We start from the raw sequence: 18713 nt of genomic DNA, 5'->3' as shown, positions 1-18713 counted from the left end.
AGGATAGGCAATAAGTGTGGGATGATTCAAAAAGTATGGTGCAAAAGTAAAGCTTGAACTGACATACAATGGTCAGAATGACATGAAAAGACGGAAGAACTCTTCACGTTTTTTAGGCACCCTACAGATATTCGATGTGGGCGCCATTGATGACACAGAAGATGTTTAGTTGGTAGTATAGCTCAGCCCAGATGCATCCCAGTATATCCTCTGTAAAAGCTTTCACAGCAGATGCCTTATCAAACATCAAACATCTGTAGGGTGCATTAAAAACGTGAAGGGTTTACATATTGATATTTTCATGTCATTCTGGATGAATAAATCAGCTTCAGTTTTGCACCACTCTTTTTTTTTTTTCTCACCCTATTTCTGATTGGTGTTCGTCCTACCACTCGGACCTCCATTGATCATTAGATTGGTGGTCCTAATTGTCCCCAAATGTATGCAGCAGTGGTCACACATGCACATTACTGGTACATTCATTTCAACTGCGAGAGATAACTGGACACTGCTCCATTCATTCGAGAACACTTGGGTCTCCCATTCTCATGGTCAGTAGAGGTCCCAGCAGTTGGGCAGCCACCAGTCAGATACTTATCCCCTATTCTGCGAGTAATTTATTTTTTGTGGGACAATACCTTTAAGGGAACATTAGGGTATAAGTAGATCTTATGCAAGAGCTAATAATCTCAATGATCTCCCTACAGGGAGAATGTATATGTGTAAGCTTTCCCCAGCAATAAAGGCTGATTGTGGAAAGTTGCATCCACTGAACGTTTAAGCCATCGTTGGGTTGGCTGCTTTAGGAAATATCGTAGTGGGAAAGTTGTAAAAGTTGTAAAGAGAAATGTATCAGAATACTAAAAGTTGACTATTAACCCTTTCCAATCCACTATCTGACCTCTGAAGACATTATGATTTAAGGCTATACAGCTCCGATGTTGGAAAACGTTCGTCGGGGTTCTCTTACTGTATATTGCCAGCCTCTCTGCTGTTGGAGCCTATCCAATGTGTCACCTCATGCAGTACTGGCTTTAGCCAGTAGATAGCGCTGTTGTATAACGGCAGAAAGAGAGTAAGCCCCCTAGGAAAACCAGGATACAAATTGGATTGAAAAGGGTTAATTCACTTCTAACATACAGTAGGAGCGACAGTTCGGCAGTTATGCATATACAGAAATGCATATAAATATACGTAACATTTTTTTTAGCATTCAGACCAATTTCAACAACCAATGATATTTTCAACTATGACGAGCGTCATCTCATCAGAGAGGCGATTAGCCTGGTCACGGTCACGTCATGTGGACAAGACACAAATGGAAGGCGTAGACTCGGTAGCTGTAATAATGGCATTGTCAGAATTCACCTTCCAAGATTTGGATGATGCTTTTCTGGCCGGTGAGTACAGAGAGTATATAAAAGATGCATTGTATTATTTGCTTTCAAACAATCCTGGCGCGGCAGGGACTTCCAGAAAGTTTGCACAATCATGATTTTTGCTGTGCATTGTTTTTGTCGTTTTTCCAGAACTTTCTCTATTGCAGGCCTAACGCCGGTCACACACGTGTACGTAAAAACGTTGCATTTTTAATGGAGAGCAGTGTTTTTGTGAGCGAAGCATGCATTTGTACTGCAAGCAAACTGATGATATCACAACTTTTCCCCCCTCCCAATGGCATAGAAATCTTCGTGAAAACTGCACTATTACATGTGCAATTGCGTACTTATGGGCTTCTTCACACTGGCGATTTTTCATGCGTTTTTTGGGGTGCCAAATTGCTTGCGCGACCCACAGAGGATACACCACATTGATTTCAGTGGGTTCCCACATATTCTGCGCTTTTTAGCTCAATTTTTGCACGCACAGAAATATACGCAACATACTCTATTTTTGTGCACATTTGCGCACCCGAGGCACCAAAGGACTCTGTGGGGGTGTGCATCGAAATTACAGTGTTAGTCGATAACACTAGGGACTAATTAGGCTGAGCAGCCAGTTCATCTGTGATGCGGTTGTGTCCCGTGCCAATGTAAACAAGCCTGGCAGCGTAGAAAAGTTCAGTGCTGATTCGCACGCGCGATGGCCCGCGATATCCTTGCCTTCACAGTGCTATTACATCTTGCTATCGCCAGCATATCTACACACACGCTTGTCTGCAGGAGCCCTGCTTCATGCAACTCATTTATTTCAATGGGCGATGTAGTGCATGAAATATGCGCTGCAACGCAGAAAAAAGGACACGCAGTATGAGTTCTTACATACATGAAATACACGACGTGAAAACGCTAGCGTGAGGGGTCCCATTAACATACATGGAGCATTAGTGCTGGGTAATATGCGGTAAAACAACGCTTGTGTGAGGTGGCCTTAGACTATGTTCTCACATACGGGATTTTCATGCCCATAGTCACAGCACGCAGTAGTAGATGTTAAGACTCCGTTCACATCATGCATGAGAGGTTCTTCTCCGGGGTCAGAAACGCTCTTTTCTCCTTAGGGAGAGCAACTATATACTATAAAATAAGTGAGGAGACTCAAATGGCCACGCACGCTCCTCTGGGTAATATGCAAATAAGGGAGATGGAATAAATCCTCCACAGTGCCACCTACTGAAAGGCAGCATTCCTTCGAGTCAAAGTGGGACTTTTTATACAAGTCTTGCTACAATGACTGGGAATCAAAAGCAAAGCCAGACCCCATGTACATACAGCTGTTTCCGGGTTATTGCCCATCATCAGTGTACAGTAGCAAAAGCCAGACTCCTACTGTACACTGATGATGGGCAATAACCCGGAAACAGCTGTATGTACATGGGGTCTGGCTTTGCTTTTGATTCCCAGTCATTGTAGCAAGACTTGTATAAAAAGTCCCACTTTGACTCGAAGGAATGCTGCCTTTCAGTAGGTGGCACTGTGGAGGATTTATTCCATCTGCCTTATTTAGGTTCTTCTCCAGCACGGAGCACAATCTGATAGCACACGTTGCTTTGCCCTTAGAGGTGTTTCTTGTTAAAGCAATGCTTATTACATCTTTCTGTCCTGTGTGCATAACCTGAAATAGAGGGAACAGTACTTAATATGACCTACAACCCAAGCTTTCTCTTACTTTCAGAGGGTTGTCCCGCGGAGAAGATACAAAACTGGCTGCAGAACTGCAGGTGGGTGAGCATGCTACGCTTAGTCCTGGTACGTCAGTCCGAGCTCGCATCCCGTCAGCTGCGAGGCCTTCTGTAGAGAAAGAATAGTCATGTTGGATGAGTGTTCAAAGTACCGTAAATTACATGGGATTTCCCACTAAAGCCCTTTATTCTTTATCCATAAGGTAGGGATAAATGTATGATCACTAGAGTCCAATCCTGAGAATGATGCACCCTAAATGCCTCTTGTGAATGGAGTGGTTTGACCACTGCTGCATTCACTTCTGTGGGATGGATGGAGATCGATGCACTGGGCTGTCCTATAGAAGTGAGTGCAGTGGTGGTCACATGGGACCTTGGGTTGTGCAGTTGTTGGGATCATTGGTGGTCCCAGCAATCAGACATCTATCTCTTTTCTGTGATAAGTTGCTTCTTTAGCTTCAAAATCACAGAGGAGAGGGGGAACACAAAAAGATATTTCACTGGAAAAGAGCCAAAAATGCAAAACCTGATAAGGTGCAGAGCAGGCACGATTGCCGTAGGGTCGGCACAATGGCCGCAGGGTCGGCACAATGGCCGTAGAACCTAACAATATGCAGCAAGCCAGACTATAAACCAGAGGAGCTAAACTGTCCACTGCAGACCTATATGCAGCCACCCACTCAACCAAGCCCAGATTGGGGAGGAGCGACTGCATGCAACAATGTGAACAATACCACAGAAGCCAGCCAATAGATGGGTGCGTCCCACCATACAGGATTACATGTCACACTGACATGACAGTGGGTTGCTCCGTATCTCAACAGTGGGCCGCACTGGCTGACATCTTGGGCTCCCCCAGAAGTCTACAGCCAACTGCATAAAGGAATTATTGATACACAGTAATAAAATGCAGGTGTTAGTTCAGCATTTTTGCCAAGACGCATAAGCTGACGGGCCGAGCGGCAAGGCCACACTGTGTCCGTCAGAACCTACACTATCTCACTGTAAAGTAAATTAAAATCACAGGGGTGAGAGGGAACACAAAAACATATTTCACTGGAAAAGAGCCAAAAATCCAATACCTGATAAGGTGCAGATTGTGCCTACTCTGCACCTTATCAGGTATTGCATTTTTGGCTCTTTTCCAGCTTCTGCAGCTTCAATTCACTACATAAGCAGCACTGCGCTATGTGCTCAGCTCTGTCCGTAGACTTCGTCCGAGTGGTCGGCAGCTATGGCAGCGGTTTCACATCACGGCTATAAAGCGAAGATGGGAAATCCCCTTTAAATTAATGACCACAAATAGGGAACTTTGAATAGTAGGGGATGGAGTGATTAATTATAAATCACCCCAAAGGCAATAGTCTGTGCCCTAGAGGAACCTCAACACCCCCCAAAAAAATGGAAAATATAGACTGAGGACAGGTGCAGATGTGAAACCGCCCTTAAGGTACTCACTAAATAAGATGAAACCTGTGTACTTCACAGCCTAGACATTTCATGAGTACCTCCTTCTGATTTTGTGGTGAAAGGTGACCAAGTCTGTGAAAAACAGAAAGTGGCCTGTAATCACGATCTGAGGACACTGAAGGAATCTGTAGATTTCCCTCCACTGATACTCAATAAAAAAATAGTCTTTATCCATTTTTTGGAGATTTAAAATGAAGAAGCCGCACTTTATGCTCTGAAAGCATTTTCTATACAGTAACTTCTCATAGGAAGTAGTAGTGGAGTAAAATTCTCCTCTAGGTTCAATAACATGACCTTCTTAACTCCAACCGAAAGGCCATCCGAAAAGTGTGATCACACCACAAAATGTACAAAACATGCTAGGAAATGATCACCTCCTACATCGGCCGTAGTTGCTATATATGGAGATGTCTTTAACAGTCATTATTACTGTACTTACAGATTTTTGCTACTTTCACTTCCTGCATATAAGCCCTATTCACTTGATTTACCGTCTACTTGATGATGTCGCCCTGTATTGTATCTCCCTCTATTTATATAGCCCTACAAATACTTAGATAGGAGTAAATAGGATAGATATGTTACATCTCCTGAGCTCTCCTATTGAAGCCTTGGAGGAGTCAAACACAAGAACGTCTAAGAAAGGCACTTTGGTGTGATCATCTGTCCTATAAACAACGGTTGGGACATGTAGTATCATCGCATTGTAAACATTATGTTACCTTTGTACATATAAGGTCCAACAGATTATCTATGAATTAAACTGTAAAGCCTTAGTGGCAAATGATTGGCTCCAAAGTCAACTCCAATGGGCTTTTATAATCCAGACTTCAACTGGTTTGGCATTAGTGTCCTAGTTGCAAATTCATTGCCTTTACTACTTGGAGTAGTCACCAAATGGGGATTGCTACTCAACCGAAATGTAAGGGCACGTTTACACGCAAAGATAATTGTTCAAAGGTAGGTTTTGAGCAATTGTTTTGCATAAACCGCTAATGGACACTAATGTCCATTATCAGCTTATTACCTTCATTTGCATGTAAATGAGCCTCCCAAACCTGTAGGCGGAGAACAGCAGGTGGTCTGCTGTGGGATTGCAAGCTGAATGCAATGTAATCAGCACTCCCATGGAGAATACAGCACCATGAACAGCAAACACAGCATCTTCTCTCAGGCTGAACGATAGATTTTATGCTCACCTAAAAAATCATCCTTCAGCCGAAGACTGAAAGATGGTAGCCTTTACACACAACGATTATCGCTCAGATGATGGCTTTTGAGCAAATTTTAATTGATAAACATTGTGTGTAAAAGGCCCTTAAGCCAATACCAAATGTTAGTAGTATTACTAACTAAAGGCCCATTTACATGCAACGATTATTGCTCAATTTACATGCAAATGAACGTGATAAGCTGCTAATGGACGTTAGTGTCCATTAGCAGTTCATGCAAAACAATCGCTCAAAACCTATATTTTAAAAGATTATCTTTTGCGTGTAAATGGGCCTTACTATATGATGATGAAGGCAACAACAGCAGGATTTAAAAATGCCTGGAAACCAGATAGGATGGAGCAAGTGAAGAGTCAAACGGTTTCACATCTGCGCTGGAACCTCCGGTCGGAGGTTCAGCCGAAGATCCAGCACAAAATACCTCAATAAATAGTGAATTTTTTTTTTGGCAAAAAGCTGGCAGCTTAGTGGAAAGTGAGCGCACTCTATTATAGTCAATGGGGTTCGTTCGGTACTGTCTGGTTCCGTCATAAGACGGACCTATTCAGCCAGGGCATTCCCCTCTCCTGCTTCCTGATTGGAATAGGAAACCTGACCCCCCCCCCCCGATACAATTGTGAAACCACCTTACAGCAATATCCTGTCAATGTTAGTCAGTATATGTCTATGAATGCGGAGTAGACCTAGTGGAAGTCAGGGACACGGGGTGCAAGCTCAAGGTTGTGTCCCCCAAAAATTGTTACTGATGTCAGATTTGGGAAATCATCCACTTCTTGCAGAGAACTATCAGTGAATGTATCTGCATTGTCTTACAGTTCATGTACTGAAAACTCATGCGAAGATGTACCGTTTAATCCTAGAGGTAAATATGCGCAATGTCTGTGAGTAAACCGATAAATCCACATGTCTATCACTCTGGTCACCTCTCTGTTTTATGTCGTCTGTGTTGATTTCTCATTTATCAAAAAATTATTTCTACACTCTTATTTGTCATTAAGTAAATGAATGAAGGGCACATGAGGACAGTTTAGCCCGAAAGTCAATGTCCATTTTTTAAAAACTAAATGGATCCAAAATTCTGTACTTTTCTAACATATTGATAGATGCCATAACATTTTTTCTAATACATCCAAATCCCCAGAATAAACATAGATTTAAAGAGAACGTGAAAGGTCCCAGTCTGCTGGCCCTACAGTATAGTTCCACACACTGATTCCAGTGGCTTCTCACACAGGGCTTAATCACATGGGCGTATGTTCCGTCCGTGTGCTGGCTATATGTTTCACGGCTACTACATGGTTTTTCATAGGAGCCGATGGTCAAACGTGTTTAAACATACCATACAGATGCCCTGCTTCCATATTAGACACATGCACACCCTTTAAACATAGAACACCTTGCACATGCATCACTCACATATATGCAGTAACGTTGTCATGTTTGCCTAGGGGGTTCTTCAGACGCACATATATGGCCGCCTAAGCGCAACATATTTGTGCAGTGAAGGAGATTGATTTGCACATACCCAGGGCCTGTTCACCTTCACGCGCAACGCACCCCCGTCCTGCTTTAAAAGGCTATTTAGCATTTGCAAACATCCCATAGACTTCTATGGGGAGCTTTGCTGCGCAAATACACGGAAAGGTAGAGCAGGTTTGATTAATTTGAACGCATTGACATCTATAGGTTGTATTCTATGCATATTGTGCGTGTATCTCATGCATGCGCAAAAACGCACTCAAATACGTCCATCTGAAGAATCCCAAAGGGCAGCCCCACCCTCACACAATGTGCAGCATATAGAACCCATTGACTTCAATGGGTTCCTTTGCATATTTTTTACCCACGCATTTTGAGTGCGAGGAAAAAAAATGTGACAGGCTGCATTTTCAGACACAATTGCGCACTGAAGGCCCCCATCTGTACAAAACCGCGCACTGAACTGCGCAACTTTGCAGGGCTAAACGATATAATCTAGGCCTACTAGGTCAGCTGTCCCACCTACTAGGTCAATGGACCCTTCTACTAAGTAGGCTGTCCCACCTACTCAAACATGACACTGCTGGGACTGTGCTGATGTGAGTGGTCCCGGCAGTGCAATAAAGTACAGTAAAACGCACCGATACGGCCGCAATAGCCCGCGATCATGCCCCATGCATATTAATATACGCCTCACGATAGCGAGCGTACATGCACTTACGCCCGTGTGTGGCTGCCCTAAGGCTAGAGCTACACAGATATCTGGTTCGTTTAAACAAAGATCGTTAGGTCACATGGTGACACTTCAAGGGAAGTTTGTGAACGGGACTTCACCAGGATACAACAGCCACAAAAAGTTCACATTTTTCAACTTTTTGGTTGCAGCTCAGAAATTGCAACCAACTTTTTAGCATAATTTTCAATGTCAGTCTCATGCGGCTGTGACGCGTTTGTGGCATGTCAAGCTATAAATCATAACCAAATTTGCAAATGTTTGATCAGCAACTTGTATGTGACTGGATGGCGGTGACTGCAGCGTTGGTTCAGCATGTCAGCCCTTCACAGGTCTGCCATGCACAATGACTCTCCCGGTTGCCCGCTGTGCAGGGAGCTGTAGCCCGATTCACAGGAGCGGCACTGCTGCAGGGAAAGCTGCATCCCCTTCATTGTTCGGGTTGGATTTTCTCTGCACCCCATAAGTGAACGGCACATTTTAGTGCATATCGGCTTATGGTTTGTAGACTTGCAGAGTCCTGACATAACCGCTCTTTGATTGATGGGAACTGATAAAAATAACCCAAAACAGGAAATCCTCTCTGCTTCTTGTAACTGAAAATATTTATAGATAATAACCGCTTGTCACAATGTTACCACAGCCTGCTGGGGGATTATTAGCTCACATTTTGTGCTCCGGAGGAAACTCTGCATGTCGATCAATTGATTATCAACTTGTTAGAAAAAGGTTCTAATACTAGGAAGGCCGTGTGAAGAGCAGGCGGCTCAGCTGAGAGTGCGGGACGGAAGGAGGGCACTGCGTCTTCATGCGCTGCGCACTTTATGGAAGCTAGCTGCAATCTGTCCGATGGGCGGTCTTGTAGCTCAGAGTGGTCAGCATGTGTCCCCTTAGACATCCCTCCCTTAAGGCTCCTTTAGATGAGCGTAAGTGCAAAAACGCTTGCAATAGCGTGAAGATCGTGCAATATTGTGCATATCTGCACGTTTTACTGTACTTTCTGCTCCGGGGACCATTCACAGTGCGGGACACGGGGCACCCATGCCAGGATTTAAAAGGTTGTGCATCTTAATTAGTCCCAGATGTTATTGATTGCCCTGAGAAATTGTGCAGTTTGTATGCAATTTCGCAGGGATTGGGTGCACATTTGCACACCACCATACACTCCCATAAGGCCTTGTGTGGCACATTGGTAAGGCAGTAGAAATGCAGTCCTAAGCTCTCACTCACGACCTGAAGGTTGTGGGTTCAGTCCCTACATGTTTCAGGTAACCGGCTCAAGGTTGACTCAGCCTTACATCCTTCCAAGGTTGGTAAAATGAGTACCCAGGAAACGAAAGGCCGGTCGTATGCGTGAAGCATTTCGTTGATCTTAGATATTAGGGGGCAGAAGTTGTGTATGTAAAGGTCCTCAGCCCTTCTGGAGAGTTTGATGCCTAGGTAGTCAATATGAGAGTTGGACCATTTGAAGGGGGAACTGGATTGTATCGATGTGCTTTGGGGTTCCGGAATCGAGACATTTAGGATTGTGGATTTAGAATAATTCACTTTAAAATTTGATAGGGCCCCAAATTCCTCCAGGAGTGAGACCAGTCCCGGGCTCCCCTTCTCTGGTTCCGTGACAATAAACATAATATCGTCTGCGAACGCAGCGGTTGAGATAGAGTAAGGGCCTATTTCGAGGCCTCTAATGTCTGGGTCCTGTCTCACCCTCTGGAGGAAAGGTTCCAGTGCGAGAATAAATAGTATTGGGGAAAGTGGGCAACCTTGGCGGGTTCCATTGCGTATGTCAAATGGGGGGGGGGAGAGGATATCATTAACTTTCAGTCTTGCATGTGGATTGGAATATAAGGAGAAAATAGAAGCAATGAAAGGGATGGGGAAATTAAATCGTCTAAGAACTGCCTCTAGAGACATCCAGCTCACCCTGTCAAATGCCTTTTCGGCATCGGTTCCCAAAAAGGCTAACGGGATCTTTCGGGATTGGGCATATCTTGCTATATGTAGCAATCGGTGGCAATTGTCCCTTCCCTCTCTTCCTTTCACAAATCCCGCCAGTTCCCTGTCCACTAATGTGGGGATTAAATCTTCTAATCGTTTGGCTAGCAATTTTGCCCAAATCTTCACATCTACATTTATGAGCGATATAGGTCTGTAGCTGCTGCATAATTCAGGATCTTTTCCTTCCTTATGTAGCAGCGTGACATGTGCTTCAAGAGACTACTTGGGTAGGGATTTTCCTTGTAGTAGTGAGTTACATAAATCCCGTAATCGGGGAACTAGAATCTTTTTGAATGATTTATAGTAGGCCAGAGATAAGCCGTCTGGGCCTGGGCTTTTTCCGGTAGGGAAGGAGTCCAGGACGCCTTCTATTTCGGCACTAGTGACTGGGGTCAATAGGTTGTCAGCTTCTGAGTCGTCCAGTTTAGGCAAGTGAAAAGCATTTAAGTAGTGATCTATCTCACTGTTTGATTTTTGCGGGATGGGATTTCCTCCTCGGCCACCCAAGTTATATAGATCAGAATAATATTTCTGGAATTCATCTGCTATTTCCGCGGTAGAGGAGGTCATCCCACCTGTTTGTGTCTTTATGGACGATATATGGTTTCTCCCTCGTGCCTTTTTAATTAGTGCCGTCATGAACTTGCTTCCTTTGTTGCCATGGGCAAAGACTGTGTGTTTGAGGTGTAAGCGTGTTTTATTAAATCTAGATTCTAGACAGTTTTTTAATTCCCTTCTGAGTGAGGTCAATTCCTCTAGAATGTTTTTTGTTTGGGAGATTTTTGCTTTTTGTTCTAATTTTGCGATTTGGTTGAGTTTGTTATCTATTTCTTTTTGTTGTTGTTTTTTCATTCTTGTCCCCAACGCTATTAATATACCCCTTATGAAGGCCTTGTGGGTTTCCCAGATAATCGGCGTTTCTGTATCGGCCTCGGAATTCAACTGAAAGAACTCTTCCAGCAGTTCAGACAGTCGAGTTCTTTCTTCCGCCAAGTCCAGGAGTGACTCGTTTAGACGCCATCTCCACTCCTTTGGCTCTATCTTGTGGGGATCAATATCGATGTGAAGAGGCGCATGGTCGGAAATTGTTAGCGTATCTATATATGCTTTTCCCACCCATGGAAGAAGGGAGTGGCAGACGAATAAATAATCAAGCCTCTGGAAGGAGGAGTGTACAGATGAAAAATACGTGAAATCTTTTGTAGAAGGATGTAAGCATCTCCAAGCATCCGTGACCCCTAGGTCCTGGAGTGCTCGGAGTAACGCCCTGAGTTTCCCCGGCGAGACCTGGGATCGACCCGTTGACGCGTCTAACAGTGGATTTAGGGTCAGGTTCCAATCCCCTCCCACTAAGATCTGTCCCTCTGCGAATTGCTTCAGTATGTCTAATTGTTTCAATAGCCATGGGACCTGATCTGAGTTAGGGGCATATAAGTTCGCGAAGGTTAATTTTATGTTGTTGAATGTACCTTTTACATAGAGGACCCTCCCCTCTCCATCTGCGTATTGGGCTTCACATTTAAATAGAGTGGATCAGTGGAATAAAATGGAGACCCCTTTCGATGCTGACGTAGGGTGTGCATTATGAAACTCCTGTGAAAAAAGTTTTCCCGGGAGTGACATATGTTTGTCCCCTTTAAAGTGAGTCTCCTGTAGGAAAATGACTTTAGTACCGTACCTTTTTAGTAGATGCAGTAGATTATGTCTCTTGAGAAGTGAGTTTAGACCTTGGGTGTTGAGCGTAGTGATGTGGGTAGCTTCCTGGTTTGGCAGAAAGAACATCCTTAAATCTTACGTTCTCTCGACAATCCTCTACAAAATTCACATGCTTCCAGTCTTCCTTCCAAACTCCTTCTTTAAAGCCATCAAGAAAGCTTTCTCAGACTATGTCTGGAAACACAAAAGGCCACGGTTAGCCCATAGCCTGATAAGGAGGCGTTGTGAAGGAGGAATGGACTTACCCTGCATGGAGGACTACTACAATGCAGCACAATTAAGTTACTGAATGGAACTTAGCCAACCCAGAAGAGACCCGATTTTAGCGGTACTGGCAGAAGGAGTGTATGGAAACACTTTAATAGAAGACCTCTGGTTCCCCCCCAGATTTAAGTCCAGGGGACGGGGCCGTGAGCCTCTTCTCCGGGGACCCTGCGAGACCTGGGAAAGACTCAGGAACTCTCTGGCACCTAGCCCATCTCCGGCAATGCCTTTACGCGCTTTATGTAAATTAGTAAACATTCCCTCAGACCCGATGTCACTTAATCTATGGAAAAAATTCAAGGGGATAACAGTAGGAGATCTACAAGCACATGCCCACAAAAAACCCTCTGAGATACTAGAGGCCCTCCTTCCTCAACACCCCCTCTCTATTGTACAGAAAGCCCACATCACGAAGACTATAGAGAAATTCCAGAGAGCATTTAAATCAACTAGACCCAAGACCAGTTTTGAGAAAACCCTGGAGGAGAGGGAACTGAGCCAGAGGAAATTAGCCAAAATAAAGAAATGTTTCATTTCCCCAGTCACCCTTACTAAAACAGCCTTTCTCCTATCATGGGAAAGAGAACTGAATATTACCCTCACTCCAGAGGAAACGAAAGTCATTATGAAGACAGCATTTGGCCTCTCTCCCTGTGTGCTAACTCAGGAAAGCCATTATAAACTACTAGTACGATGGTACAGGACCCCACAGTGGCTACATGCGTATAAATTGGCACCCCACAATAAATGCTGGAGATGCAACGCCAATGTTGGCTCCTACATACATATTTGGTGGGAATGCCCAATTATTACCCCCTATTGGAAAGAAGTGGAGGGAACCCTTCAAAACATCTTACCTAACTTCGTTCTCACAGCGGATATCATCTTCCTCTGGAGACCATCAGCTATTTTCCACCCATTCAAAAATAAACTAACAGCACTACTGATAGATGCAGCTAAGGCTCTGATCCCTCTCCTCTGGCTCCAGAAAACCCCTCTTACTCTAGATCAATGGAAAGAAAAAGTTGATCTAATCTGCAATCTAGAAGAACTAGAGAGCTGGGCAAACAATAAACACGATAGATTTATGGAAAAGTGGATCCCCTGGAAAGCATTGACCTGAGTCTCCTGTGGAGGTGAGGAACAGATGCTAAGGCATCCGTGTACAGATACAAACATGGTGAGACCCTCGGGTGGAGAACAGGTGGGAGTGATGGGAAGCGCAGAGCAAGCGCCTTAACAAGATATAATGTCGCGAACACGTCCCCCCCCCAAACTCAAACCTCCTTCCCCCACACCCCCTGTATGTCCGCCTACCCAGGGGACTTTACCTTTACCTATAGACTCCTGTAGTGTCTTTGGTGCACAAATGTGCACAAAAGCGAAAGTGTGTGCAGATGACCGTATTTGTGCGCACACAAAATATGTAGAGAATACAATTGGCTCATACAGGATTTTGTGCCTGTGTTCCGGAAAAAATAGGATCTGCTCTAGTTTCCTAAATATTTGTGCACCAAGGGCAAATGTGCAATACGCTGAGCAATTTCATGAAGAAAATAATGCATCTGGACCTCATCAGACTAAATAGCCTTGTAAATCATGGCGGTAGGTGTCACGTGTGTATGAACCGGCCCTGCATGCTCAAAAAGTACAGTACTATGCAAATCTATCCCATTGAGCTCATTCAATGCGTTGCGTTGAAGTGAGCACAATTACGCGTACGATCGTCTGAAGCCGCCCTAAGGATTAACCTCTACAGCTCACTCTAGTTTGTAGATGTCAAGGGGGAGGGCTGTGGATTACATATTCAGAATTATGGAACAGCTACCTGTGCATGAAGTCTATAGAGCATCGCCATCATACTGCAACACTTATTTATACAGCCATCTGGCTGAAATCAGAGGTATACGGATATACGCTGCAGGGGAGATATCAGGCTGACCGCAGCTTGTCTCAGTAAAATCAGCTGTTTGCCGGGGTGCCAAGAGCAGGTCTTGGGGTGATCAGCATTGCATTCTCAGGGGTTGTGTATTTTGGCACACGGCCTTGAAAGAGGTTTTCCAGTTCTATAAAATTAATGACCTGTCCTTGGTATATTAGATTGGGGTGGTCTAACTCTTGGCGCCCCTTCTGATCAGCCAACTTATAAAGTACGGAGCTAGAGTATGCTGTTCACAGCAGTATAACCAATGGAAGGCATGGAGTGTCATGAGACATTCAAACAGCTGATCAGCAGGGGTGTTGAGAGTCGGATCACCACTGTCCCAATATTGATGGTCTTTCCTAAGGATTGGCCATCAATTGTAAAGACCTAGAAAACGCCTTTAAGCAAGGAAGCAGTAGAGAAATATCATTGAATTTGGTTTTCTGCAGCCCATCAGAAGTCACAGGTCCATTTTATTGTGCAGTTATCCTTGGCCTTATTCTTTGTGTTTTTTTGCGATCCTTTGTCCCTAATTGAAATTTGCAGGCAAGAAAGGCTGCAATTAAAAGCTACTATCTCTGATTGCAGCAAACAACCACACAAAAAGCCAAATGCATGAGGAAGTATTCACATGAAACATGCTGCAGTCATGAACCACGCAGCAGAACCACATGCTGTCTTCTCATCATCTACTGTGGCTTTTCTATGTACTTTTTGGCTGTATGTAGTGTTATATAGGGAGACACTTACACACCGGGACTTAGCCTTAGTCTGTTATGTCCAGTATGTAAAGTTGTTCTTGCTAGTAAATGTGAAACATCTAAAACTGACGGCAGGAAAAGACCACATGGCTCATCTGCTCTTCTATTTCCTTTTGATTTCTCTCTTAGATATATGTGAATATACCTTTAAATAGTGATTGTGTCATACATACAGATGTGATCCTTACCGTTCCACTTGGCTTAACATATCCCGAGATGTTTGAAGCAAAATGAGTAGCTTTAAAATGAACATGATTGCATGATACTGTGTCAAGAGATCTCTATCCTATCTGTATATATTGTGGCCACCCGGTGGTTGTGATGTGTAATGCGCCCTGTTGAGGAGTTTGTTAGCATGTTGTGATATTGTATTGAAGTGGTTTCAAGAGAGATTGGAGTCCTTAAGACAGAACTAAGGTAAGGGTGGACTCATCTACATATATTTGTGTCCCTTTAATCAACTTTTGTTTTTAGCCGTCTAGTCGTTTATGACCCTTTGACTGCCTCCATGTTTTTTGGTTTTGCACTGCTTCTTTCAGTTGTGTGATATCCATGCCAGTATCAGCTCTGACAGTATCAGCCATCGTGTTCTTTGGCGGCCGGGTCTTCTTTTGCCGCTGATCTGTCCAAGCATTATAGATTTTTCTAGCGACTCTGCTCGCATTACATGGCCAAAATACATGAGTCTAAGTCTGGCCCTCTCCCCCTCCAGTGATATATCGGGTCTTATACTATTCAGGACTTCTCTGATTGTCACTCCCGCTGTCCAGGGCATACACAGCAGCTTTCGCCAGCACCACAGCACAAACGCATCAATCCTCCTTCTATCAGCTTCCCTCGCAGCTCAGCTTTCACCTCCATACATGGCTATGGGGAAAATGATGGTTTGCACAATCCTGTGTTTAGTTGCTATACCGATATCTCTAGTTTTTCACATTTTTTCCATGTTTAACATCGCGCTTCGCCCCAATGCTATCCTACGTTTTATCTCTGGCATAGATTCTCCAGCCTGGCCAATTTTTGAGCCAAGGAAGATGAAGTCTCGCACGTATTCTATGGCCTCATTGTTGATTTTGATTTGAATTTGGCCATTTTTTGCAGTTGTCATAATTTTAGTCTTCTTTAAATTCAGGCAGAGGCCCATATTTTCACGTTCAATTTTAATCTTCCATATCAGCTGCTTCAGACGGCTTCTATTTCTGCGATTCTGAGATTGTTGATGTTTCTGCCACCTATTTTCACCCCGATTTCCAATATGTCTAGGTCCATTTTCCATTTTAATCAGCTACTGATCCTTTATTACTGTTTATAATGAGACCGAATACATATGTATTATTATACTTCCATTCCTGTCTGGCTCTGCAATTGTTATTTCCTACTTCTCAAATATTGATAGACCTGTCTGTATTCATTCTGACCGCTGGTGATGTAGTGTATATCTGGTTTAGTCATCAACCAGGAATGAGCTTTTGATACAAACATCACTGACCCTTTAAAATAAAAGAAACAAGACAAAAACCCCTAAAGTGTAATAATATGTGAATAATTCTCCTGTTTTCAGTATTCTACCGTAGGGGAAGCAGCTTGGACGATGACTTTTCTCTTGGAGCAGAAGGTAAGAACAGGCGATGAGTACAGTATATGGTTAAAGTGAACATTAGAAAAAAATGATCTACTTGTCTTCCAGAAGCCGAGCTCCTTCTGTTGATGGGCAGTCTGGTATTGCAACTATATGCTTTAATGGGAATGAGCTGCAAAACCAAACACAGCCCATGTACAAGGGTGGTGCTGTTTGTGACCAACAAAGTAGACCCTCATTTTATAAATTCCTTTTATCAATGGGAACCTGAAGCCAAACATGCTGCCCCTCTATTGGTTCATCTCTAAAATACCTGAAGTAAAGGGCACTATTAAGGCTCGGCTCACATCTGCATCTAAGGTTCTGTTACGATGCAGATCCGGCATAAAATCCTGGACGAAAAAAGCGCAGCCTGCTGTACTATTTAATCTGGTAAAGTAGCAGTTGGCATACCAGAATTCAGATGGTCTCCATTATAGTCAATTGGATCTGTTTGGCACTGTTTGGCTTTGGTGGTTCTGGTATTTCCATCACTCAGCTCTGAGCAGAACAATGGAAATTGACCAGAACTGCAGGTGCAGATGTGAATATGCCCTATGTGGCCTCTTAAATCTATGATGTGCAGAGAAGAATGGGTCTCCATAGTACTTTCAGGTACAATGTGGCACAGTCCTAGCCAGCCACCGCAGGAGGTTCTGGTGCACCATCTCCTTGCAGCATCTGTGGAGGCCATATCCCAGATCTGGTTGTTGCCACCAATTTAAATGAGGTTGAGACTAGAGATGAGCGAGCACCAAAATGCTCGGGTGCTCGTTACTCGAGTCGAACTTTCAGTGATGCTCGAGAGTTCGTTTCGAGTAACGAACCCCATTGAAGTCAATGGGTGACTCGAGCATTTTTGTATATCGCCGATGCTCGCTAAGGTTTTCATTTGTGAAAATCTGCAAAACACAAGAAAGTGATGGAAACGACACAGAAACGAATAGGGCAGGCGAGGAGCTACATTTTGGGCTGTATCTCAAGTTCCCAGGTCCCACTATTAAGCCACAATAGCGGCAAGAGTGAGACCCCGTACGCGGGATGAATTGTCGGGAAGGGCTTAAATATATAAGCCCTTCCCTACAATTCATCCAGAAATGTGTAAACATAAAAAATATATATATACTTACCTGGTCCCGGCAGAACGATGTTAGCCCATTGAATTCAATGGAGCCGGCAATACAGCCGACTCCACTGAATGCAATGGGCTGCCGGCGATCGCGGGATGAATTGTCGGGAAGGGGTTAAATATATAAGCCCTTCCCTGCAATTCATCCAGAAATGTGTAAAACTAAAAAATATATATATACTTACCTGGTCCCGGCAGACAGAGTTCAGCGCGGCAGGCTGCAGTTCTCCTGAACTGCTCTGAACAGCTGTGAGTAGTATTCAGCAGCCGGGGATTTAAAATCCCAGCCTGCTGAATGAGAGGCCTCTGATTGGTCACAGCCTGACCAATCAGAGGCATCCCTCACTCACACCCATTCATGAATTCATGAATGGGTGAGTGAGGGCTGCCTCTGATTGGCAGCTCTCAGCTGTCCCTGCGCTGAGCCGACTCCATTGAAGTCAATGGGCTAACATCGTTCTGCCGGGACCAGGTAAGTATATATATATTTTTTATTTTTACACATTTCTAGATGAATTGCAGGGAAGGGCTTATATATTTAAGCTCTTCCCGACAATTCATCCCGCGTACGCCGGCAGCCCATTGCTTTCAATAGAGCCGGCTGTATTGCCGGCTCCATTGAATTCAATGGTCAGTGCTCGTTTAATCGAGACGAGTACCGCGTGGTGCTCGTCTCGAGTAACGAGCATCTCGAGCACCCTAATACTCGAACGAGCATCAAGCTCGGACGAGTATGCTCGCTCATCTCTAGTTGAGACCGATCTTTAAACCCTCAACAGTCACATTAAAATTCAAAAAATCCTCCCGAAAATGTAACTTTTCAGATTGTAGATTTTGAATTTATGTCTCATGTAAATATATTTGATGCATAAGTGTTCGTTCACATCAGCGTCGGAGGTTCAGCGCTATTTAGTTCTGTAAATTTTGGCAAATGCTGGACTGCTGGAAGGAAATTGAACAGACCCCCATTATAGTCAATGGGGAAGCGTTCGGTGTCATTGAGTTCCGTCATAAGAAGTCATAACGCTGGTGTGATCGAGCCCTGACTCACTCGCCTTCAGTGCATTTTTAACCACTTAGTGACATAACTGATTTTAGACTCAAGAGCCAATAAATCGTTTCCCCTAATGTGTTCCAGGGGGTCATAACTTTTTTTATTTTTTCATTACTATAGCTGTATGACATTTTGAATTTTCCGCGACAAGTTCTAGTTTTTATATTTACCAATTTCAGATGCTTATAATGTATTGAATAACTTTTATAAC

At 43.9% G+C, this 18713-nt stretch overlaps 1 protein-coding gene across 1 annotated transcript in view; it reads left to right on the top strand.

Moving 5' to 3' along the window:
- Positions 1–1215: 1215 nt before the first annotated feature.
- Positions 1216–18713, top strand: part of TESPA1 (thymocyte expressed, positive selection associated 1) — a 35814-nt gene continuing 18316 nt past the window's right edge. Inside the window, exons 1-4 of the mRNA XM_066593874.1 lie at positions 1216–1400; positions 3115–3160; positions 6639–6685; positions 16263–16316. Of these exons, the coding sequence (XP_066449971.1) occupies positions 1235–1400; positions 3115–3160; positions 6639–6685; positions 16263–16316 (313 nt within the window). The 5' untranslated portion in view covers positions 1216–1234. The remainder of the gene's footprint in view (positions 1401–3114; positions 3161–6638; positions 6686–16262; positions 16317–18713) is intronic.

This window comes from Eleutherodactylus coqui, chromosome 1, assembly GCF_035609145.1.
Source record: "Eleutherodactylus coqui strain aEleCoq1 chromosome 1, aEleCoq1.hap1, whole genome shotgun sequence".
NCBI classification, from domain to species: Eukaryota; Metazoa; Chordata; class Amphibia; order Anura; family Eleutherodactylidae; genus Eleutherodactylus; species Eleutherodactylus coqui.
This window is presented reverse-complemented; position numbering and strand designations above follow the sequence as displayed.